General features: G+C 59.0%; 1 protein-coding gene across 1 annotated transcript in view; it reads right to left on the reverse strand.

The window, feature by feature from the left end:
• Positions 1 to 20,851, reverse strand: part of LOC124569870 (nascent polypeptide-associated complex subunit alpha, muscle-specific form-like) — a 38,166-nt gene extending 17,315 nt beyond the window's left edge. Inside the window, exon 1 of the mRNA XM_047131094.1 lies at positions 19,850 to 20,851. Within this exon, the coding sequence (XP_046987050.1) occupies positions 19,850 to 20,851 (1,002 nt within the window). The remainder of the gene's footprint in view (positions 1 to 19,849) is intronic.
• Between the last annotated feature and the right edge of the window lie 482 nt (positions 20,852 to 21,333).

Consider the following 21,333-nt stretch of genomic DNA (forward strand, 5'->3'; position numbering starts at 1 on the left):
TCGACGACGCGCGTAACACACAGCGAGAGCGAGCGGGACGGCAGGCACGCAAGCACAGCACAGCAGCAGAGCAGAGAATCACAAGGCCCAGCCAGTGTCGCGGGCGGGCGCGGACGGCCGAGAGAGCGGCCGCCACTCTGCGCGCCGCCGCGCCGCGCCTCCCGCGCTTGCTACCGCCCAACGTCCGACAGCCTGTGCGGAGCAGCCCCAAACCTGCGCCACAACCGCCCGCGCCTTTCAAACCACCGAGGATGGGGCTACACACAGCCACACCACAGTCGCCAACCAGTCGCCACGGCAGCGCCGCAAACCACGGCCAAACTGCAGCTACCGCGCGCTACAGCCTGGGTCGGCCCGCCGAGAATCGCCGCCCCCGCCCAAATGCCGCCCCCACAGCCCCAGCCGACGACCCGCCACAATGGCCAAACCTTCGGCAAAACTCCCACACCGTCGCCGCGGCAGCCCGGCCAGCGCGGCCGGCGCCACAGCCACACAAGCCGAGGCGTGCGGCGATGACGGCCGTGCAAACGCGCCTCCGCCGCCCCATCGCCTTCCGTCGCCCTCCCGCCGTTTCCCGATCGGCCCGCAGCCGTCGGGCCACATCGCGCGCCGTCCTCCTCCTCTCGCCCGCCAACATTCACAGCCGTTTCTCAACAATTGCCCGCCGCAAACGGACGCCGCCTGCGCAACAGGCGCCGCCGCCCCTCGCCGCTTCCGACCCAACCCCTCGACCGAGGCAAACCGCAATCCGAATCTACAGACCAACCCAATCTGCCGTCAAGCACACACGCCAGCCGACCTTACACGTTACGCGTTACACATTACGTTTACACGTCTAGGTTAGGTTAGGTTAGGTGGGCGTGGGTTAGGTTAAGGGGACTTGGGTTAGGTTAAGCGTCAAACTTAGGTTAAGCATTCAAACACGTCAGGCGTCAGAGGCTAGGTTAGGTTAGGTTACACGTTAGGTTAAGGGGTCAGTGCTAGGTTAAGAAGCGTCAAACGTAGGTTAAAAAAGCGTTCAAACGTGAGGCGTGAGCCGGACAGCTTACCGTACGTAGACGTTAGGGGCTCACAGGCTGAGCTCACCTCGCCACACCACAGGTTAGGTTCGGTTCGGTTCGCTCGGCTCAGCGTAAAGCGCCGAGGTCAGGGTTACGTTCGTTCACCTTCGGGCGCCACACTTTCGGTTGAAAGGTCGCGACGGGACGACGTCGGCAGGCACGCCGCAAACGAACAAAAAACGTACAGACGACGTCGAAAACCGCCGACAGACGGGGGAGCAGCACGACCACGACCAGATACCGAGCGCGAACGAGACACACGCGAACCACCCCCACCGGCCAAACGGCACCACACAACAACCCAGAGCACCACGTGTCGACACCAGAAGCAACCCGCCGCTCACGCGACATGGCTGGCACCGAAGGGCAACCGCCCGCAACTGCGCTTTCCGCGCCGGCCCGGATGCACGTCGTGCTACAACAACACCACTACCGTACACAGCCGCTGTTCACAACACCACTATCAATGGCGCGCCCGCGGCTCGCCGCCGTCGCAGTCGCAGCCGCAGCCCCAACGCCAGCACTTTTGCACCACCATTCACACGCACCGCAACACAGCTCGCCGACACAGCCGAACAAAACAAACACCACACAACAACAGCAACAACGCCGCCGCCTCTACTTGTGCCGGCGACCCACCCCGCCGATGGCGCACCTTTCGCCAGCCGGCAATCGACACACACGCACCCACCCCCCGGGGCCCAGTGCAAAAAAAAACCACACAAAAACAAAACAAAAACAAAACAACACAAACGACACGGGAAGCGCACACCGCCACTTCGCGCGCACGCCACCAACCAGTCGTCGTCTCAAAATAACAAACACAAACAAAATAAACTAACAACTAGGGCAACACAAAACAAAAACGCCTCGCACGAACCGCCCACAAAAAGGACAAGCACACGCACAGCCTCTGCTGACGACCACGACGCAGCGGCACGCTGCTCCTGTCCCGCGCCCCGCGCCCCACTCGATTCACAACTCACGCGACACCGTCAACGACGGGCTCGCTTCCCGCAACCTACCACCTTTCCGCCACGACGCACAGCCCCAGCCCCAGCCCCACCCGACGACTGCACTTTCACCACCGCCTCCCCCTTCCCCCCCAAAACACACACACACACACACACACACACACACACACACACAGCCAGCCAAAAACGCACTCGCGACCCACACATGCACGTGCATCGGCACACGCCAACCAGTCAACGTCGACAACCACACGCAAGGCTCGAAACGAAAACGAAACCGGCGTCCTTCCACGTTGCCATCAAGCTACGCGACACAAGACACAAGGAACCAACACAACAGCCGGCCCCACTAATTCCCACTCTCACGCCGCAAAAAGCACACCGAAACCGCCAAACACGCACGCACATTCCCCTTCGCACTGACACCACCGACCGGCTCGCTACCACACACCTCTCGGCAGCCGTTTCACGCCAATTCGCCACACCGCCCACACAGTCGACAAGCGCCCGCCCTGTACGGCACACGCAACGACGCAGCGCAGCAAAGGGCGCCCGCAACACATACCTCTCCGCCGCCCGACGCGCCAACCGCCACACCACACCGCCGGCCACTCGCAAATTGTGCACTGCCACCAGCCACACGTCCAACACGCCGCGCCGCCTCCGGCCACCCGCCAGGGGGCGCTCACGTCCGCGACAACAGCGCGGCCCGCCGGGCCGGGCCGAACCGAACCGAGCCGCCGCTGCTCTGCACTCGGCACGGCCACACCCTGCTGCAGACCGGGCTCGTCCCTCTGTACGCGTCTGCCTGCGCATCAACACAACACGACCTTTTTTGTTTTTTCTTCTCTCTACCGCCATCCCTTCTTCTCGCGTTTTACTCGTTGTTGCAGCAGCGGCGCACACCTACACATCCACAGCCCCAGCCGAGCCGGCCTCACCTCAGGGCCCGCCGCCAGCGTCTCCTCCTCGGGCACAGGTGCGGTGCTGTGGCCGCCCATCCAACCGCATTGCTGGCCGTCCAGCCACCAGGCGTTCCCACTGCCGCGAGCCACGCCGCGCACCGACCCTGCTGCAGAACACGAAGCATAGCCAGAGACCGACCGATACACAAAGCAAGCCGTCGCCTCGCCTCTTGTCCTTCCTGCCTTCCTTCCGCCCCCGCCCTTCTCACACCACCGCCTCTCCACTTTCGCCCCCCCCTCCTTTTTTTTTTTTTTTTTTTTGTTTTCTTCTTTCTTTCTTTCTTTCTTTCTTTCTTTCTTTCTTTCTTTCTTTCTTTGGCCCTCTCTCCTTCCCGCCATGGCGGTTACGGCACCGCCTGCAGCGGCAGATTTTTTGCGCCCACACGCCTACTCCTACCACCATTAAACCTTGCCCTGCCCTGCCCTGCCCTGCCCTGCCCATCAACGTCGCAGTCGAACCGACGCTTGCCAACACACTGCCCACGTTCCTTTCTCTTTTCGGCCTACGCCCATTACGCGCCGCCGCCACAGCACCTTCCCTTCCCACAACACACCGACGTCATCACACGCACCCAAAACAGGGGCCACGACCGTGTTCCTCGCCCACTCCCATCCCGCACGGTACGCACATTCCCAACTACTACCGCGCACCCTCCCTTTCCAATCTGTGTGTCTCTGTGTCTGTGTCCTGTCCGCGCGTGACGCCTCTCAACATCCGCCGTCCCCCGTCCCGTTTTCGCCCCCATGCCGTCGTCGCGCCGCCTCCGCCCCTGTCCGCCCCGCACCACACCATACACCGCTGCTTGTCCCGGCCGTTGCCACCAAAGGCGCCGACCGCAAACGCGCCACGCCGCAGCCCCCGTGCGTCTCGCGCTCGCTTGCATCTCCGTGCCGACGCTGCCTCTCTTCCCGCTCGCACTCGACCTCGACAACACAGTCTTTGGCTCCGCCACTGCGTGTTCCGGTGGTACGCACGCTGCAACACGTATGTATTCATTACCAGAGCGATGGCGAGGCATGACAGCATCTCTGTCTGACCAGAGAGTTCTTTATCGCTGCTAGTCGGCGCTTGGACCGCGCCAGACGACAGTAGTGGCACGCACCGGGTCGCCAGGAACAGTTGTTATATATATATATTGTAGCGCGAGTCGGGAGAGGTAGTAGTCGGTCGACAGTAGTAGCGGGTGGACGGTTGTACTGAGCGGGCGTCGGCGGCGTGCTCTGCTCGTCTCGCGACTCTGGTCACGGTTCGGGACGATGTATAGTCTATTGTGTTATAATCAAACGGTGGTGTGACGCTGCATTGCGCAAATCTGATAACGTATGTTCATTGTACTTATTTTGTTCAACAACAAAAGCCCCACTATTACTTTTTTTCTAAAGTAACTTTTGTCTCTTAACGAAAAACATTCACTTTTTAAAGACTACTTCCTATGGCATTTCCCTCCAAGGAGTGCAATTAATTACCAGCCAGCACTCATTCATTGCACACAGCTGTGTAAGGGGTATCTACAATTGAGGAGCGGATATAAATGCAATTTTTTGTTTTTTTTTTTTTTTGTGTGTGTGTTGTAACCTCCCAGCAAAATTTAAAATAATGGACAATGTTATTTACGGATGCTAATGGACATTGCGCTAATTGTAACCTCGCCCACAATGAGAGGTATTGAAAATGGCAACACAAATGTGAAATTCGCAATCTGACTCAAATATAAAGTCTTCACACAACATTTAAAAAAGTCCGTTCAGTGACAAGAAACTTCAATTAAACCGAAATATCGGTCTTTGGCCCTGTGCAAAACAATCAGAATTAAAGTCTTACCTCCGAATAAATGGATGTCACATTTCTGCTCTGGTTGTTGCGCAGCGCTTGGAGGAACTGCATTGCAAATAATAATATTCTCTTTTTTTGTGATTTTAGTGACATTTTTCTTCAAAGAAGTGGAATGAAATGTGAAGTGCAACGAACTCTTTAGTTCAATAAACAATTAAATGTTTGAAAAATGCTTTTGAAATAAAAATTATTATTGGGGAACTTGTTGGAGAATAATTACAATAAATACAATTTTTCATTATCTAATGATTATATTAATTAACAGTATACCTTATTCACCATCTTGACCAGTGTTGCCGACCGCCTACATCACACAACCGCACTCGGCTGCTACTACTGACCGACCGCTCTGCATGACGACTATTGGCGTACTGCACGCGACGACTACTGACAGAGTACAGCCCTCAACTACACAGAGCTACGGACTCGCAACGACTACTGACTGACTGACTGACTGACTGACTGAGAACCGCTCGCAACACTCGCGCAGTCCAGCGCAAACTCTCTGGTCACAGATGCTACAATGTCTCGCCATCGCTACTATGTTACATACGTGTTTCAGTGTCTTTTTCATTGGGGTAACGATCTTTGGCTCTTTTTATTCTGAATACAGGGCCAAAGGTCAACGCTGCTGCCCTTATACAATTTATCAGGTTTCATTATGTCTGTTGCAATGTTACATACGGTTCACTCTTTCATTAATATTATCGTTGGGTTTGTTTTGTAGGGACGTTAACATTCTGGCACATTTTTATTATCATCGGACTCTCTGCTATTTGTGCAGGGAGGTTATACCTGGGTCCATTTCCATTTCCATTTACATTTTAATATTGATAGACTTTTTGTTTTCTTGTTGTTTTTCCTTCTTTTTTTTTTGTTGTTTTTTTTTTGTTTTGTTTTTCCCGCTCTCACCACCACCGCCGCATCACGCCTTCCGTTTTCTTGGTTTCTTTTCTGTTCTTCAACTGCTTCAACATCACCGCGCCCCATTTCCACACCACAGCCATCAGCCTCCAAGACGGGCGGGCGCAGTGTGCCATTTCCGGCGCACAAGCACACCCGTACGGTACTCTCCTCGCCCCCACGCCACCAACAACACAGCGACCACGCGGCTTTCAGGCACGGCACGGCACCGGCGAAATGCGCCGCCCCCGCCCCTCCGCGCATCCGTCCGTCTCGCCACGTTCACTGACAGCCGCGTCTGCGGCTACACCACGACAACCACAACACAACACCGCTCCCCTCCCTGGCAACTCACATTGTTTTTCTCCTCCTCTTTTGCACAAACCACAACGCCGAGCACAGGCGCAAGCCACCCACACCGCGCCCCTCCCCGTCCCGTCTTTGGCCGCCGCTCCTCGTTTCCTCGTTTGCCCCCTCCCATCTCCCGAAATGCCATGCCAGCAGCGTTACGCATGCCCCTCCCCTGTCCACACAACACTACCGCCTAACGAACAGCCTTCCGGGCCACATGCAGGGCACGCCCACCTCCAAACACTGCCAATTCACGGACGCACGCACACACACACACACACACACACACACACACACACACGCACGCACACACACTCACTTTCTCGACACCTTTCTGTACGGAGGGTGCGTCATCTCGACCGTGACAGAGTGACGGCAACTATCGACGATCCATTTCCCCCCACTGGTAAAACATGTCCACTAACACCTACATACATCATTCAAGTACACAGACAATAGCATACACACAATGGGAGGGCACACGAACATGGACGGCACGGCACTGTCATACACTCTTCCTCAGAACCATATCAACAAACGTTACGTACATCCGGGAAAGCGAAAGCGAAAGCAAAAGCAAAGGGCAAAGCCCAATGCAGCCGTCAAAGGTAACGTTCACCACGGCAGACACTTGCAGCCGCGCCGCCGTTAAACGCATTTCAGTGCGGCTCCAATACGCCTCCGACACGGGAACGTTCCGTTGCTCTACGAATGCGTTTCTCCCCTTTTTCCCTTCCTCTCTCTTTTGCCCCCCCTCCTTGCACTCTTGCCTCATTCCTCACGTTCTGCCCAGACATTCGACCGATCAAAGTCAACCTTTCGTTACCGTTCTCAGCGCGACGGTGTACAACAGTATGACGGGTGTGCCCACGACTTCGGTTCAGTTGCGTGACGCCGGTCTATCGCGCCGATCGACAGTTACTCAGGGGGCGACGGATCGGACCACGTCACCGACACACAAAACACTTTCAAACAAACAAATACATACCGGATGGACACAGACAAACACGTGTACAGACATTCGCCAAACAAACGACCGCCGCCGCCGCCGCCGTCGTCGCGCTTACTGTACTGCACTGGACACGCGTGCATCTTGAATGACGACATCGGTGTGCGTGCGTCGTACGCAATCAGTCAGACACGGCTATCAAACATCAGAGTCGAATGGTACATCATCGTGCGTGTCGCCGTACACGTACAGTACAATACAACAACAATGCGTCTTAATGGCACGTTCATTTCAACGTCACTCACACACCTCCACGCTGCAGTTACGTCGCACCATTGTCGAACTCGGCGTACAGCAAAGGGAATAGTGGGCGGCAAAAAAAAAAAAAAACCAAACAAAAACATTTCACATTTCACCCTCGCCATGTATGATGTGCAAAAAAAAAAACAAACCCGCAAACGGCCGTCGTTACGGTGACACAAAAGTCGCCGATCGCACTGTCCCCCCTCGCAGACGGGTAACACACACACACACACACACACACACCAACAACACCAATGGGTCAAAAACCACGCCAACGAGGCGTGCCACCATTCCACGCCACGGCGACCAACCTCGTGGCCGTACCCCGCGCAACACGCTTTGACGCGCCCCCCCCACCCACAAAAAAAAAAGGAAACACATACATCACAGCCGTCCACACAAACAACAACAACAACAATTCCGCCCTTCCCGCAAAAGGCACGTTGGTGGCCCTGAAAAGGGCCGTTTTGCCGCTCTCGCAACGGAGGAGCCTTCTCCATCCTTCCTTCCTTCCTTCCATTCCAGAGCCACCTCCTTACTTGGAGCTCGTGTACTTGGTCACCGCCTTCGTGCCCTCGCTCACGGCGTGCTTGGCCAGCTCGCCAGGCAGCAACAGCCGCACAGCGGTCTGGATCTCGCGGGACGTGATGGTCGAGCGCTTGTTGTAGTGCGCCAGGCGAGAAGCCTCGGCCGCAATGCGCTCGAAAATGTCGTTCACGAAGCTGTTCATGATGCTCATCGCCTTCGACGAGATGCCCGTGTCAGGGTGCACCTGCTTCAGCACCTTGTAGATGTAGATGGCATAGCTCTCCTTCCTCTTGCGCTTCTTCTTCTTGTCGCCCTTCGAAATGTTCTTCTGCGCCTTGCCAGCCTTCTTGGCGGCCTTCCCGCTAGTCTTGGGCGGCATCTCGAACCAACGTACGGCAGCAGCAACACCAGTAGCAAGCGCTCCGCTCTAGTCAGCGTCTCCCCACACAGTGGCACCCGCCGCCAGCCGCCGCCGCACCTTTACCAGCTCGCCCTGTTGCGGCCGCCGACCAATGGGGCGCGCGCGCAACCGGCCGCCGCACCCGAGCCCATAAAGCACCCCCAGCGGCAATCGAAGTGGCGCATTCCCGCTCACGCCGCGGAGAGTACACGTTAGTTCGTTGTCGCTGTTGCTTATCGTGATGTCGGGACGCGGAAGTGGACGCAAAGCTGCTGCCTTGGCTGAGTTGCTGCTCACGTTAGCAGGACCAGCCGGGAAGAAGAAGAAGAAGTCTACACCGCAGTGCTTTCGCTGCCAAAAGCTTGGCCACGTCGCCAAGCAGTGCAGCGGAGCAGTCGCGTGTTTGAAGTGTGCGCAAGCACACGACACACGCGACTGCAAGAAGCCGAAGGACGCCCCCTGCACATGCGCCAACTGCGGTGGCGCACACGCGGCTAACGCCCGTTCCTGCGCTTACAGGAGAAATTGGCGCGGACCAGAGAAGACGCAGAAGCAAGTGACCACCACACGCGAAGAGGTGGTCACTCGATCAGAAGACGTCATCACCAGGCGCCTCAACGACGCCGTAGAAGAAGCCATGTCCGCCTTCAAATCCGCCATGGCGGAAGAGAGGGCGGCCATGCTGGCGGAACTGGGCGAGGCTCGGCGTCAGATTGCTGAGCTGACGCAGGAGCTTCGCTCAGCCAAGGCAGCTTCCGCCACAGCGGTCGACACCGCCAGCCAGACGACTCCTCCACGAGAGAAGAAGTTTGCGACGGTGGCCACGCAGACCGACGTGCCTGCCGAAGGGGAGCCCAAGACGGACACCGAGGCAGCAGCGCACGAAGACGAGTGGGAAGAAGTCCCATTCCTCCCGCTTCCGGACATGTACAGCGCAAGCGCTGTGACGCAGAAGATCGCTGCATCGCTTCGCGACGGTACTTACCCCCACCACGACAACCCTTATCCCTTCGTTCCTCCTAACCATCCTAAACCACAACTCCCGCATCGCCCACTCGGGTATCCTGAAGGCCTTCTGGGTCTTTCTAGGGAGGAGTTCAATCTGATTGACTCCTACCCTATCTTCACAGATGCGCAGATGCGCTGTATCATCATCGCTCTCGTCAACGGGGAGTATGATAAAGCGGGATGCATTTTGCACAACATCCCAACCGAGGAAGGGCCCTCAACAACAGCCAAGAAGAAAAAGAAAAGTCGTCACACCGACAAATACAGAAAATAGGTTATCGGCACTCCTTGCCAGTACAGAAGAACCTACAAGTCAAGAAAGAAGACTCATCAATCATCCCAGGGGAGTAAAGGCCAACAGGCCACAGACTTCCACCTGAACCTCCTCACAGTGAGGAAGTCAGAAAAGGAGCAGCAGGCAATCGAAGTGGCTACAGTAACTGGCCCCCTAACAGTCGTTGCAGTGTATCGCCCCCCTTCCCAAAGACTAGAAGAGGACGACATAGCTGCACTAAGTCGCATTAGAGGCAAACTACTAATAGCAGGGGACCTAAATGCCAAGCACGCGGACTGGAACTCGAGACGCCGAAATCAAGCTGGTCAACAACTGCAACGACTCGCGCGCACACACCAGTTACAAATATGGGGCCCAGAGGAACCGACACACTTCCCAAAGAACGGAGGAAGACCGGACGTCCTCGACATAGCCATCACAAAGAATCTGGTGGGCTTTGTATCCGCGACATCGGTAAACAGAATGTCGTCGGACCACAATCCCGTGATTTTCGAGGTCGACATGGGAGAATGGCTCTCTAGCCCACAACGGCATGCGACATACAAGCGCATCAATAAGGAGCAATTCAGCAATGCAGTAGCAGCTGAACTTGCCCAGACCCCGCCTCCAACTGCAGAGACAGCAGAACAGGCACTAGACGACCTCACAAGAGCGATCCTACAAGCTGCTGAGGGAGCCACACCGCCTCCTGCGGGGCCCCCCCGCTCCAGGCAACTCCCCCCGCACTTGCTTGCGCAAATACGGCACAAAAACAGGATCGCCAAAGAGTGGAAGCTCACCAGAAATAGGGATACACGGAGGCTACTCAATAGGCTACAGAGAGAGCTGAAAGCCGATCTCAATGAGTACCGCAACCAACAATGGTCGGCAAGGCTCTCAGCTCTCAAACTAGACGACAATAGTTTATGGCAAGCCACCAAACAGTACACAAAAAGACGCGCAAAAATGCCACCACTCCATGGCGAACGCGGACTGCAGTTCAGCCCCATCGACAAAGCTAACGCACTAGCCGACGTGTTCGAAAAACAGTTCAGACCAGCAGAAGTACAGGACAGAGAACACGTCGCAACAGTCCGCAGAGAACTGGCCGTGTTCCTGGAAGCAGACGACGAAGATGACTACACGCCACTCTTCAATACTGAAGATGTGGCGCGCTGCATCAAGTCCCTGCCCACCAGGAAAACCCCGGGTCACGACCAGGTCACAAATGAATTGCTGAAACTCCTCCCGCCTCTGGCAATCACCCACCTGACCGATATAGTTAATGAACTGACGCGATCACAAAAATTCCCGGCGCAGTGGAAGCACGCAGAAGTTATTGCGATCGCGAAACCAGGAAAAGACCCGGTGTTCCCGCAACACTATAGACCAATTAGTCTACTGCCTACCCTCAGTAAACTTTACGAGCGCCTCCTACTAACCCCCATACAGGACTATATCACAAGAGAGCAGATTCTGCCGAAATTCCAATTCGGATTTAGGCAAAGACACTCCGCCCCCCAGCAAATCATGAGGGTGGTTGAAGCAGCCACAGACAGCTTCAACCGAAAGGGCTACTGCGGGCTTGTCTTGTTAGACGTAGCAAAAGCCTTCGACTCAGTCTGGCACACCGGGATATTACACAAGATGTACACCCTAGGCTTCCCCGGAAAGATAGTCAAAATCGTTAAAAACTATCTCTCCGGTAGGACTTTCTCAGTCAAGATCGATGGATCCCTGTCGACCAGGAGAAGAATCAGTGCAGGCGTGCCCCAGGGCTCAGTCCTGGGACCCGTCCTCTACAGTGTCTACACTGCTGACATCCCTACGACTCAGCATGTAAACACTGCACAGTACGCAGACGACACTGCATTCTTCTCCTGCTCGACAAACAGGAACCTGGTTACAAGGCGTCTGCAAACCGCCCTAAACAGGACGGAAAACTGGGCAAAGCAGTGGCGCATCTCAATTAACTCTGAGAAAACACAAGCCATGCTGCTCACCAGACGCTATGGGAAACGCCGACCCCCAAGAAGACTATACCAACTGCTGAGATTGCAGGGGCAGAATCTGCCATGGAGAAATTCTGCGAAGTACCTCGGTGTCACACTTGACAGACGCCTGACATGGAAGTGCCACATAGAGGAGCTTCGCAGAAAGGCTCACGCCAGGATGCAGATTCTGTACCCTGTCTTGAACAGCACCAGTTCCCTCGACCCCGCAACAGGAGTAGCGATCTATCGAAGTCTAATTCGACCGATACTGGAATATGCGTGCCCTGTATGGGGCTACGCAGCCAGATCGACGATAGATCGCTTACAAAAGACTCAAAACAGAGCGTTAAGACGAGCCCTACACGTCCCCACGCGCTTCCCCACGGCAGATTTGCACGAAGCCGCAGACATAGAGCCAATCACCACAAGATTCCGCGCCCTGGCAGAAGTGTTCTACGCCACGGCGCGGAAGTCAGAAAACGAATTAATCAACACCCTTGGGCAATACGAACCCCATAGGCAGAGATATAACAGACCCAAGTCGCTACTCCTGCAGTAGCAGAAAAAGAACAACTAAAGAAAACTCTCAACGAACAGCAACCAACAAAAGCAAAGAAACAAAAACAACACAAAAGAAAAGAGGAGGAAATGTCCTAATGTGACAACAACCTCCACCAGCACACCCTCTAAAGGTAGAGGAATAAAAGAGAGAAGCAGCAGCTGCGCCGGCACGCACTCCGCTGCTCGACTCGCTGCCGCTCGCACCGGTCGTTTTCGTTGCCGTTTCGTGTGCACCGTCGCTAGCCCATCGCCATGTCCGGACGCGGAAAGGGAGGCAAAGTCAAGGGCAAGTCAAAGTCCCGCTCAAGCAGGGCTGGGCTCCAGTTCCCGGTCGGCAGAATCCACCGCCTCCTGCGCAAGGGAAACTACGCAGAGCGCGTCGGCGCCGGGGCGCCCGTCTACCTCGCCGCCGTCATGGAGTACCTCGCGGCTGAGGTGCTCGAGCTGGCCGGAAACGCGGCCCGCGACAACAAGAAGACGCGCATCATCCCGCGCCACCTGCAGCTTGCCATCCGCAACGACGAGGAGCTCAACAAGCTCCTGTCGGGCGTCACCATCGCACAGGGTGGTGTCCTGCCCAACATCCAGGCCGTCCTGCTGCCAAAGAAGACCGAGAAGAAGGCCTAAAGGAGGCCAGGCAATCGCAGCGCCGCGTGCTCCCCTGCACGCAACGCGCTTTGCCGGCTCGGCCCACAACAATCGGCCCTTTTCAGGGCCACCACACAAACCTACGTCCAAAGCAAAATTTCAGTCGTCCTCGCCGCACCTTGTTTTGTTTTTTAACTTTGCACTGTCACAGCACAGCCGCCGCCGGCGCACGTCCGCCATCTTGTCGTCCACACAGCCCGTGTGGCCCAACACACACACACACATTTTGCACGGTCGCAGTCGCCTTCCAAACCGACAACGGCAGCAATAATGACCATTGTTAAAGGGAGGCGTGTCGACACACCGCCCTCCACTCCCGCGCGCAACGGCCGTCGACACGAACGAAACAGCTGATCCGGCCGCCTATGCCCACACGCCTTGCCTCGGAAACCCCAACGCCGCCGCAAACAAACACACAGAGCCAAACCACGCAAGCAAATAATCACCGCCTCTCGCACAACAACACACAGCCCGCCATCTCCGTCGCGATCGATACAAAGACACACAAACGAAGCAGCTCCACACACAGCCAGCCACATGACACGTTTCCTTTCCTTCTCCCCTCCCAGTCACATCACGTCGCTCAAACGGAAAGAAAGAAACAAAGACAGAGAGAAACAAACAAACAAACAACACAGCGCACACACGCAGCAACAACACAGACTCTTTCGCACTTTTCAACTTCCGAACAGTGTGGTGGCCCTGAAAAGGGCCGTTTTCTAGTCTCTCCCACCCACAAGCACGGCCGCGGGAAGGCCAGCGCCCGCTGCGACGCAGCCTAACCGCCGAAACCGTACAGGGTGCGCCCCTGCCTCTTCAGGGCGTACACCACGTCCATGGCCGTCACAGTCTTGCGCTTGGCGTGCTCAGTGTACGTCACCGCGTCGCGGATCACGTTCTCCAGGAACACCTTCAGCACCCCGCGGGTCTCCTCGTAGATCAGACCAGAGATGCGCTTCACGCCGCCCCTGCGAGCCAGGCGGCGGATGGCGGGCTTCGTGATGCCCTGGATGTTGTCGCGCAACACCTTGCGGTGCCGCTTGGCGCCACCCTTGCCGAGCCCCTTTCCTCCCTTGCCGCGGCCTGTCATCCTTCCTTCCTCGGGCAAAGCAAAACGTGCACAAACAGCAGCTGCAGCGGCTGGCGAGTCGGCTACGGTCTGCGCCCAGCGCGCCCGCCGCCCCCCTATATAGACTCTGGCCCGCCCTCCCCCCACCACGCGCAACCGAGGGCATATAAGCGCAGCACGGAGGCGCGCGGGCCCGTTGTCAAGGCAGCACCGGACGCCGCGCCGCACCTAACCTCCACGCACGCCGCTCCGCTACCGCTACCGCTACCGCTATGGCCCGCACAAAGCAAACGGCCCGCAAGTCCACCGGCGGAAAGGCGCCGCGCAAACAGCTCGCCACCAAGGCGGCGAGGAAGAGCGCGCCCGCCACCGGAGGCGTCAAGAAGCCCCACCGCTACAGGCCGGGCACCGTCGCCCTGCGAGAAATCAGGCGCTACCAGAAGAGCACAGAGCTGCTCATCCGCAAGCTGCCATTCCAGCGCCTAGTGCGCGAGATCGCCCAGGACTTCAAGACCGACCTGCGCTTCCAGAGCTCCGCAGTCATGGCCCTGCAGGAGGCCAGCGAGGCCTACCTCGTCGGCCTCTTCGAAGACACCAACCTGTGCGCAATCCACGCCAAGCGCGTCACCATCATGCCCAAGGACATCCAGCTCGCGCGCCGCATCCGCGGCGAGCGCGCCTAAACCGCGCCGCGGCACCGCACCGCACAAACAAAAACGGCCCTTTTCAGGGCCACTAACATCTCTCCGTCGCGAGCAAACTTTGTCGGTCGCCTGCCTCTCGCCCCGCAACCCAAAAACAAACACCGCCACTTCCCGTCCGTCCGCCACACCCGCTCACTCTGCCTGCCTGCTAGCAGCGCGCAACAATCACACATCATCCCTCCCCGGCGCTCCAAGCGCACAATACCCAACGGCCGACGTCACACCGCACGGGTGGCTGGCCGGCCGCCGCTTTCGTTTCGAAAACAAAAAAAACCCGCACTCCACTCCGACGGCCAACGGCCAGGCAGGCGCGCTCGCTCGCTCTACACGCCACCGACTCCTTCCACATCTCTCAACGTGCCCCCCGTTGCAAAACATAACACACACAAAGGAACAAAACAAAGACCAGACACGACTCGACAAGACAGACATCCGAGAAGAACGAACGCAGGCAAGCCAACCAACGTATTCAAACAAAACAACGTGACAGAAAACCAACCGTCGGCCGCCGCCACAAACACGGCGACAATCAACCACGACAACAACAACACCGCTTACCGCTACCGCCGCCCACACCCGCCACCGACCCCCGCAATCCAACCACCACGGCACGCAAACAGCATCCCCACGGGCATACAGACAGACACCCACACCAAACGCAACACGACAATCAAAACCTTCCCCGACGTGCTTTGATGGCCCTGAGAAGGGCCGTTTTGGGCCGCGCGTCTCTTGCGCGCCACTAGACGACGACGGGGGGTGGGGACGACGGAGTCAAGCGCCAAACCCTTCCTTTCCCATCTCTTTCTCCTCTACTCTACTTCTTCTTCTTGGGCGAAGCCTTCGCCTTAGACGGCGTCGTCGCCTTCTTCGGGCGCGGCGCCTTCGGCTTCTTCGTCGGAACCTTGGCGGCCTTCTTCGCCTTCGACGGCGACTTGGCCTTGGCCGGCTTGGCCGCAGCCGCCTTCTTCGCACCCGCGGGAGCGGCCGACGCCGCAGACGCCTTCTTGGCGGCGCCCGCCTTCCGACCGGTCGCCGCCTTCACGCCACCAGCCTTCTTTGCGCCGGCCGCACGGGCGCCCTTCTTCTCCTTGCTGGCCGGAGCGGCGCGCTTCTTCTTGGCACCGCCAGCACGAGCCTTGCCGCCCTCGGCCGCCCCCCCGCCGCCGGCGCCGGCAAGCTTGAACGAGCCGGACGCGCCCTTCCCCTTCGTCTGCACCAGCTCGCCCGCCACGACGGCCGACTTGAGGTACTTCTTGATAAACGGCGCCAGCTTCTCCGCGTCCAGCTTGTAGTGCGCGGCTATGTACTTCTTGATCGCCTGCAGCGACGACCCGCCGCGCTCCTTCAGACTCTTGATGGCGGCCGTCACCATCTCAGAGGTGCGCGGGTGCGCAGGCTTGGCGCGCGGCTTCTTCGCAGACGACGCAGACTTGGCCTTCTTCGTAGTGCCGGTGGCGGCGGGTGCCGCAGCAGTCTCGTTCGTAGCCGCCTGATCTGCCATTTCGACGACGCGCGTAACACACAGCGAGAGCGAGCGGGACGGCAGGCACGCAAGCACAGCACAGCAGCAGAGCAGAGAATCGCTCGCTTCTACCTTACGGGTCGGCCCTGACCCGTGCAGGAGCAGGCTAAGCAGTCTTCTGCTATTCCTGCGTAAACCTTATGTATTGGAACTGCGGCCTCTCTTCATGGATTGGCCTCTAGGTTTTCCTGGGTGCGGATGTCCTGTCTCTGTTGTGGGAGTTTTCACTCCCGCAGCAGGTCCGGCCAACGGGTTGTTGGCCTGTGATGTGTAGGGTGGCCCAGATCCCTGATGAGCCGGTTTTCGGACCGTTCGGTCCGCTCGTAGAACGTCCGCGCCGTTTGCTTGAAGCGGTCGCGGAGGAGGGGGATTCCTGTCTGCTCGTGTAGCCGAGCGGTCGAATATAGCCTCGGCAGGCGCAGGGCGAGCTTGAGCGCCCTGCTCTGCACCCTCTGCAGCTTTTTGATGTGTGTTTCGGCCGCGTTGCCCCACACCACAGCCGCGTATTCCAGCACTGGACGTACCAGCGCCAGGTACAGCGTGATGCCGTGGTGAGGTGGCAGCGCAGACGAGGGGTTGAGCAGAGGGTACAGGACGCGTAGGCGCCCTATTGCTCTGCCCCTGACGTCCTCAATGTGCGGCTTCCACGTCAGCTTCTGGTCCAATGTGACCCCCAGGTAGCGGCCAGTCTTGCTCCATGGGACGGGGCTGCCCATGATGGTGACTGGCGGAAGATCAGGCGGCAGTGGTCTTCTCGTGAAGACCACCGCCTGGCTCTTCGCCGCGTTTTGCTTGAGGCGCCACTTGGTTGACCAGGCGCCAAGGGCCTCGCAACCTCTTTGGAGAAGACGGCGCATCTCGACCGCCTTCATGCTCCGCACGAACAGCGCAGTGTCGTCGGCATATAGTGCCAACTTCACCGGCGTCACGCGCGGAGCGTCGGCGGTGTATAGGGAGTACAATAGGGGCCCAAGGACGGACCCCTGCGGCACTCCAGCACGGATGTGTCGATGGGTGGATGTCCCATCGTCCAGTCTGACGTGGAAGGACCGCTCGGCTAGGTATGAGCGGAGGAGGACCCCGTGCGACGTCGGGACCCCGTGTACAAAGAGTTTGTACACGAGGCCGTCGTGCCACACAGAGTCGAATGCCCTGGATACGTCCAGGAACACCGCCCCAAGGTATTCCCGGGTCTCCAGGGCGCGCATCGCTTCTTCTACCAGCCGCATCAGCTGGTGGACGGTGGAATGGCCCCTCCTAAAGCCGAACTGCTCATCGGGTATGATGCCTTCCGCTGACACGTGGCGGAGCAGTCGTCTGGCGTACAGGCGCTCAAACACCTTCGAGAGCGCCGGCAGCAGGCTGATGGGCCTGTAGTTGGCGGCGTCCCGTGGGTCCTTGTTCGCCTTGGGGATTGCCACCACCTCTGCGTGTTTCCACACAGTGGGGTAGACCCCAGAGCGAAGGACCTCATTGAAGATGCCCGCCAGGAACGGGTATGCGCCCGCCGGCAGGCTCCTCAGCAGATGGTTGGTGACGCCGTCAGCACCGCCAGCCTTCTTGGTGTTGAGCGCTGTAATCTGCGCGGCCACCTCCTCGTCAGAGATGGGGTCGATCTCGTCTGCGTCGTCCCTGGCTTCCAGGAACACAGGGAGCTGCTCTTCCACCCGGTGGAGGTGTTCTTCGTCTACATTGTCATCCACCGGGGTGAATGACAGCTCGAAGTGGTCCGCCAGGACGCCCGCTTTGCCGTCCGGGCTGCAGACGACGTCTTGTCCGACGAGCAGAGGCGGCACGCGCTGCCTTCTGCGTAGAAAGGACTTCACAGTCCGCCACGCGCTGCCGTCCTCAGGGTTGAGGGAGGCGACGAGGTCCGCCCAGACGTTGTTCCTGTGCGCCTCAGCCGCCGCTTTGATTTCTCTCCGCATGCGGTTGAGGCGCCGTTTCGTCGCGGGTTGGCGGGTGAGCTGCCACTCCCGGAAGAGGCGGTTCTTCTCCCGTATTGCGTCCCGGATGGGAGGCGGTAGGTTACGGGAGAAGTCCCTGGTACCCTGTGGAGGGGGAGGGGAGGCCGCGTCGGCTGCTTGCAGCAGCTGGCGGGTGAGGAACTGGAGGGCGGCATCCGCACCCACTGCCGCGGGGTCAGGTGAGTTCTCCAGTGATGCCAGGACATTGTCCTGGAATCGGTCGCAGTCCAGGCGCCGGTACGTCCGCCGACGTGGCGGGAGCGTGGCTCCAGCGATGTCGATTTGGTAGACCACCGGCAGGTGGTCGGACGACATCGCGCACCGCGTGGTGGCGGTCGTGTGATGCCCGATTCCTTTGATGACGGCCACGTCGAGCACGTCTGACCGCCCCCTGGCCGGGAAGATGGTGTGTTCCCGTGGGCCCAGGACCAGGGCGCCATTCCTCTGGGCAGCGCGAAGAAGTCGGCGGCCACTGATGTTCGTGAGGCGGGAGTTCCATTCCGGGTGCTTCGCGTTGAAGTCACCCGCAATGAATGTCCTTCCCCCAAACGTCAGCAGCTCGTCGATGTCCGCCTCCTGGAGGTGTCCACGCGGCGGCCTGTATGCAGCCACGAAGGTTATTTGCCCCGCAGCCGTGGTGACGTTCACCCCGGTGGCTTCCAGGGTGGCCATGGCTGGGAGCTGCACCTGGTGGTGCCGGAGTGAGGCGCGTACGTAGATGGCGGTACCCCCGCCTGCCGTCGGCCTGTCGTTCCGGTAGCAAACATAGTTTGCCACCTTCACGCGAACTCCCGGCTTGAGGTGAGTTTCGCAGATCAGACACAGGTCGATTGCCTCGTCCTGCATGAACTGACGAAACTCACCTTGTTGTGGGAACAGGCTGTTGGCGTTGAAGCCACAGATGGTCAGGCCATGGATATGGGCATTATCCATGGTGTGGCTTCGCGGCGACGGTAGTGGCCTGGAGGGCCCCCGTTACGGCGGTGACGAGCACCGGCAGTTGCTGTAGCAAGGCAGAGAGGGAGCTCAGCATTGCTCCCAGGTCTGCTGCTTCCAGTCCTGGTGTTGCAGCTGCAGGTGCCGCAATTGCGGCTTGCGGCGTGGCTGTGGTGGGGGGACGGGTTTGGCGTCCGCCCTGGTGTTGGACCTCCCGGGTGCCGGCTGCCTGGTTAGGCGACGTGGTGGCCGGGAATTCCGCCTGCCGCCCCCTGGGGGCGTCCAAAGACTCCCCCTTGGTGGCAGAGGCGAAACTGGTGCCTGGTTGCACCTTTCGAGCGGGTGCCGCTCGTCCTTGCTGGCGTGGGCGGCGCTTGAAGGCGGCGCAGCCTCTGTAGCTCGCCACATGTGGCTCGCTGCAGTTACAGCACTTGGGCGCCTCCTCCCTCTTCTTCGTGCAGTCCCGACTCTGGTGGGAGTCGGCGCACTTGACGCAGCGGGCCGGCATCGTGCAGTAGCGCGCCACGTGGTCAAGGCCTTGGCAGGAGAAGCACTGGGCGCGCCTCCCCTTGGCCTTGAGCGGCTCCACTTCCACACCGATCCTGGCCACCATCTGCAACTGGAAAATCTTGCGGTTTTCGAAGTTGTCCGGAAGGACAACTAGGAACAGCGGCATGGGTCTCTTCGTCCTGGGAGACTTCATGAGAGTGACCGAGCTGGCCATGTAGCCCAGCGCAGCTAGTTCCCTCTTGAGATGGTCGGTCTCCATTTTTAGCGGAAGGCGGCGGAAAACCACCTTCAGCTGCTTCACTGGCTCGGCATTGTGGGTGAAGCAGTGAAGCTTCTCCACCTCTATGAGCCGCATGGCAGCTCGGTATTCCTCCATCGTGCTGACCCAGACTCTGTATAAGTCCCGACCAGCACATTTGATCTTGGCGGAGGACGTCACCGCCTGGAACTTCTCGAGGAAGGACTGGTACGTGTCCGTCCACGATACAGTTATCGGTGGCGGAGCGGGTGCCCGCCTCTTGGGTGCCTCAGCAGCATCCATGGCCTCCTGTTCGTCGGGTACGTCGACGAATGCGTTCGCCGTCGGCAGCGGCTGCACAGTCTCGAGCCGCTTGGCCCGAGCAGTGTGCCGCCGCTTCGGGACAACGAAGCCGTCGTCAGTCCCCTTTTCTGCCTCGGAGGGGGCAGGAGCCTCCGGCATCTTCTTCCTCTGACTCCGCCTGAAATCAGAATCAGAGATTGCGGAGGACTCGTCCTCCTCCGACGCTGCAGGCCTCTTTCTAGAGGGCTGCGATGTGTCCATGTCTGTCCCCTCGATCAGGTCGCCCAGGTTAGCCTCTGGGATCATGCTGTCACGTGGCAGGACGGTGACGTCTTCTGTCGTCACGCCTGGCGGTACAGCAATCGGTGTATATGTGGTCTCTTCACTGGAAGAGACCGGAGTGGCAGTCAGCAGGGCTCCAGTTTCTTCTGTAACTGGGCCTGGTGGTGCAACACTCATCGGGGCCGCCACTGGCAGAACAATGCCGTCTTCATTCGGCACGCCTGGCAGGGCTCCCGACGGTACTCTCGCCTCTTCGTATACCACGCAACCGAGTGACCTCAGGTGCTGTTGGAACAAGCGGAGTGCTCGTTCGTCAGCAGCGTATTCAGGGTAAACATTGCCCCGTGATAAACGGTGTACAACGAGGTACACCTGCTCTGGCGTGAGCGGGCTAATGCCCCTTGGTTGTGCCGTTGCGTAGTCCATCGTCGGTAGCTGCGTCGTCGTACGTGGGGGGCCGGACGGGGCCGCCGACGGGGCTGGCTCGGTCGCCCGGGCCAGTCCCGCCGGGCAGCGGTCCGCCACACCCTGCGCCTGAGTAGCGTGGTCCTGCTCGCACGGCATGCTAACTCGGAATGTGAGAGCAGAGAATCACAAGGCCCAGCCAGTGTCGCGGGCGGGCGCGGACGGCCGAGAGAGCGGCCGCCACTCTGCGCGCCGCCGCGCCGCGCCTCCCGCGCTTGCTACCGCCCAACGTCCGACAGCCTGTGCGGAGCAGCCCCAAACCTGCGCCACAACCGCCCGCGCCTTTCAAACCACCGAGGATGGGGCTACACACAGCCACACCACAGTCGCCAACCAGTCGCCACGGCAGCGCCGCAAACCACGGCCAAACTGCAGCTACCGCGCGCTACAGCCTGGGTCGGCCCGCCGAGAATCGCCGCCCCCGCCCAAATGCCGCCCCCACAGCCCCAGCCGACGACCCGCCACAATGGCCAAACCTTCGGCAAAACTCCCACACCGTCGCCGCGGCAGCCCGGCCAGCGCGGCCGGCGCCACAGCCACACAAGCCGAGGCGTGCGGCGATGACGGCCGTGCAAACGCGC

The sequence above is a fragment of the Schistocerca americana genome, unplaced genomic scaffold (assembly GCF_021461395.2).
Source record: "Schistocerca americana isolate TAMUIC-IGC-003095 unplaced genomic scaffold, iqSchAmer2.1 HiC_scaffold_156, whole genome shotgun sequence".
Classification (NCBI taxonomy): Eukaryota; Metazoa; Arthropoda; class Insecta; order Orthoptera; family Acrididae; genus Schistocerca; species Schistocerca americana.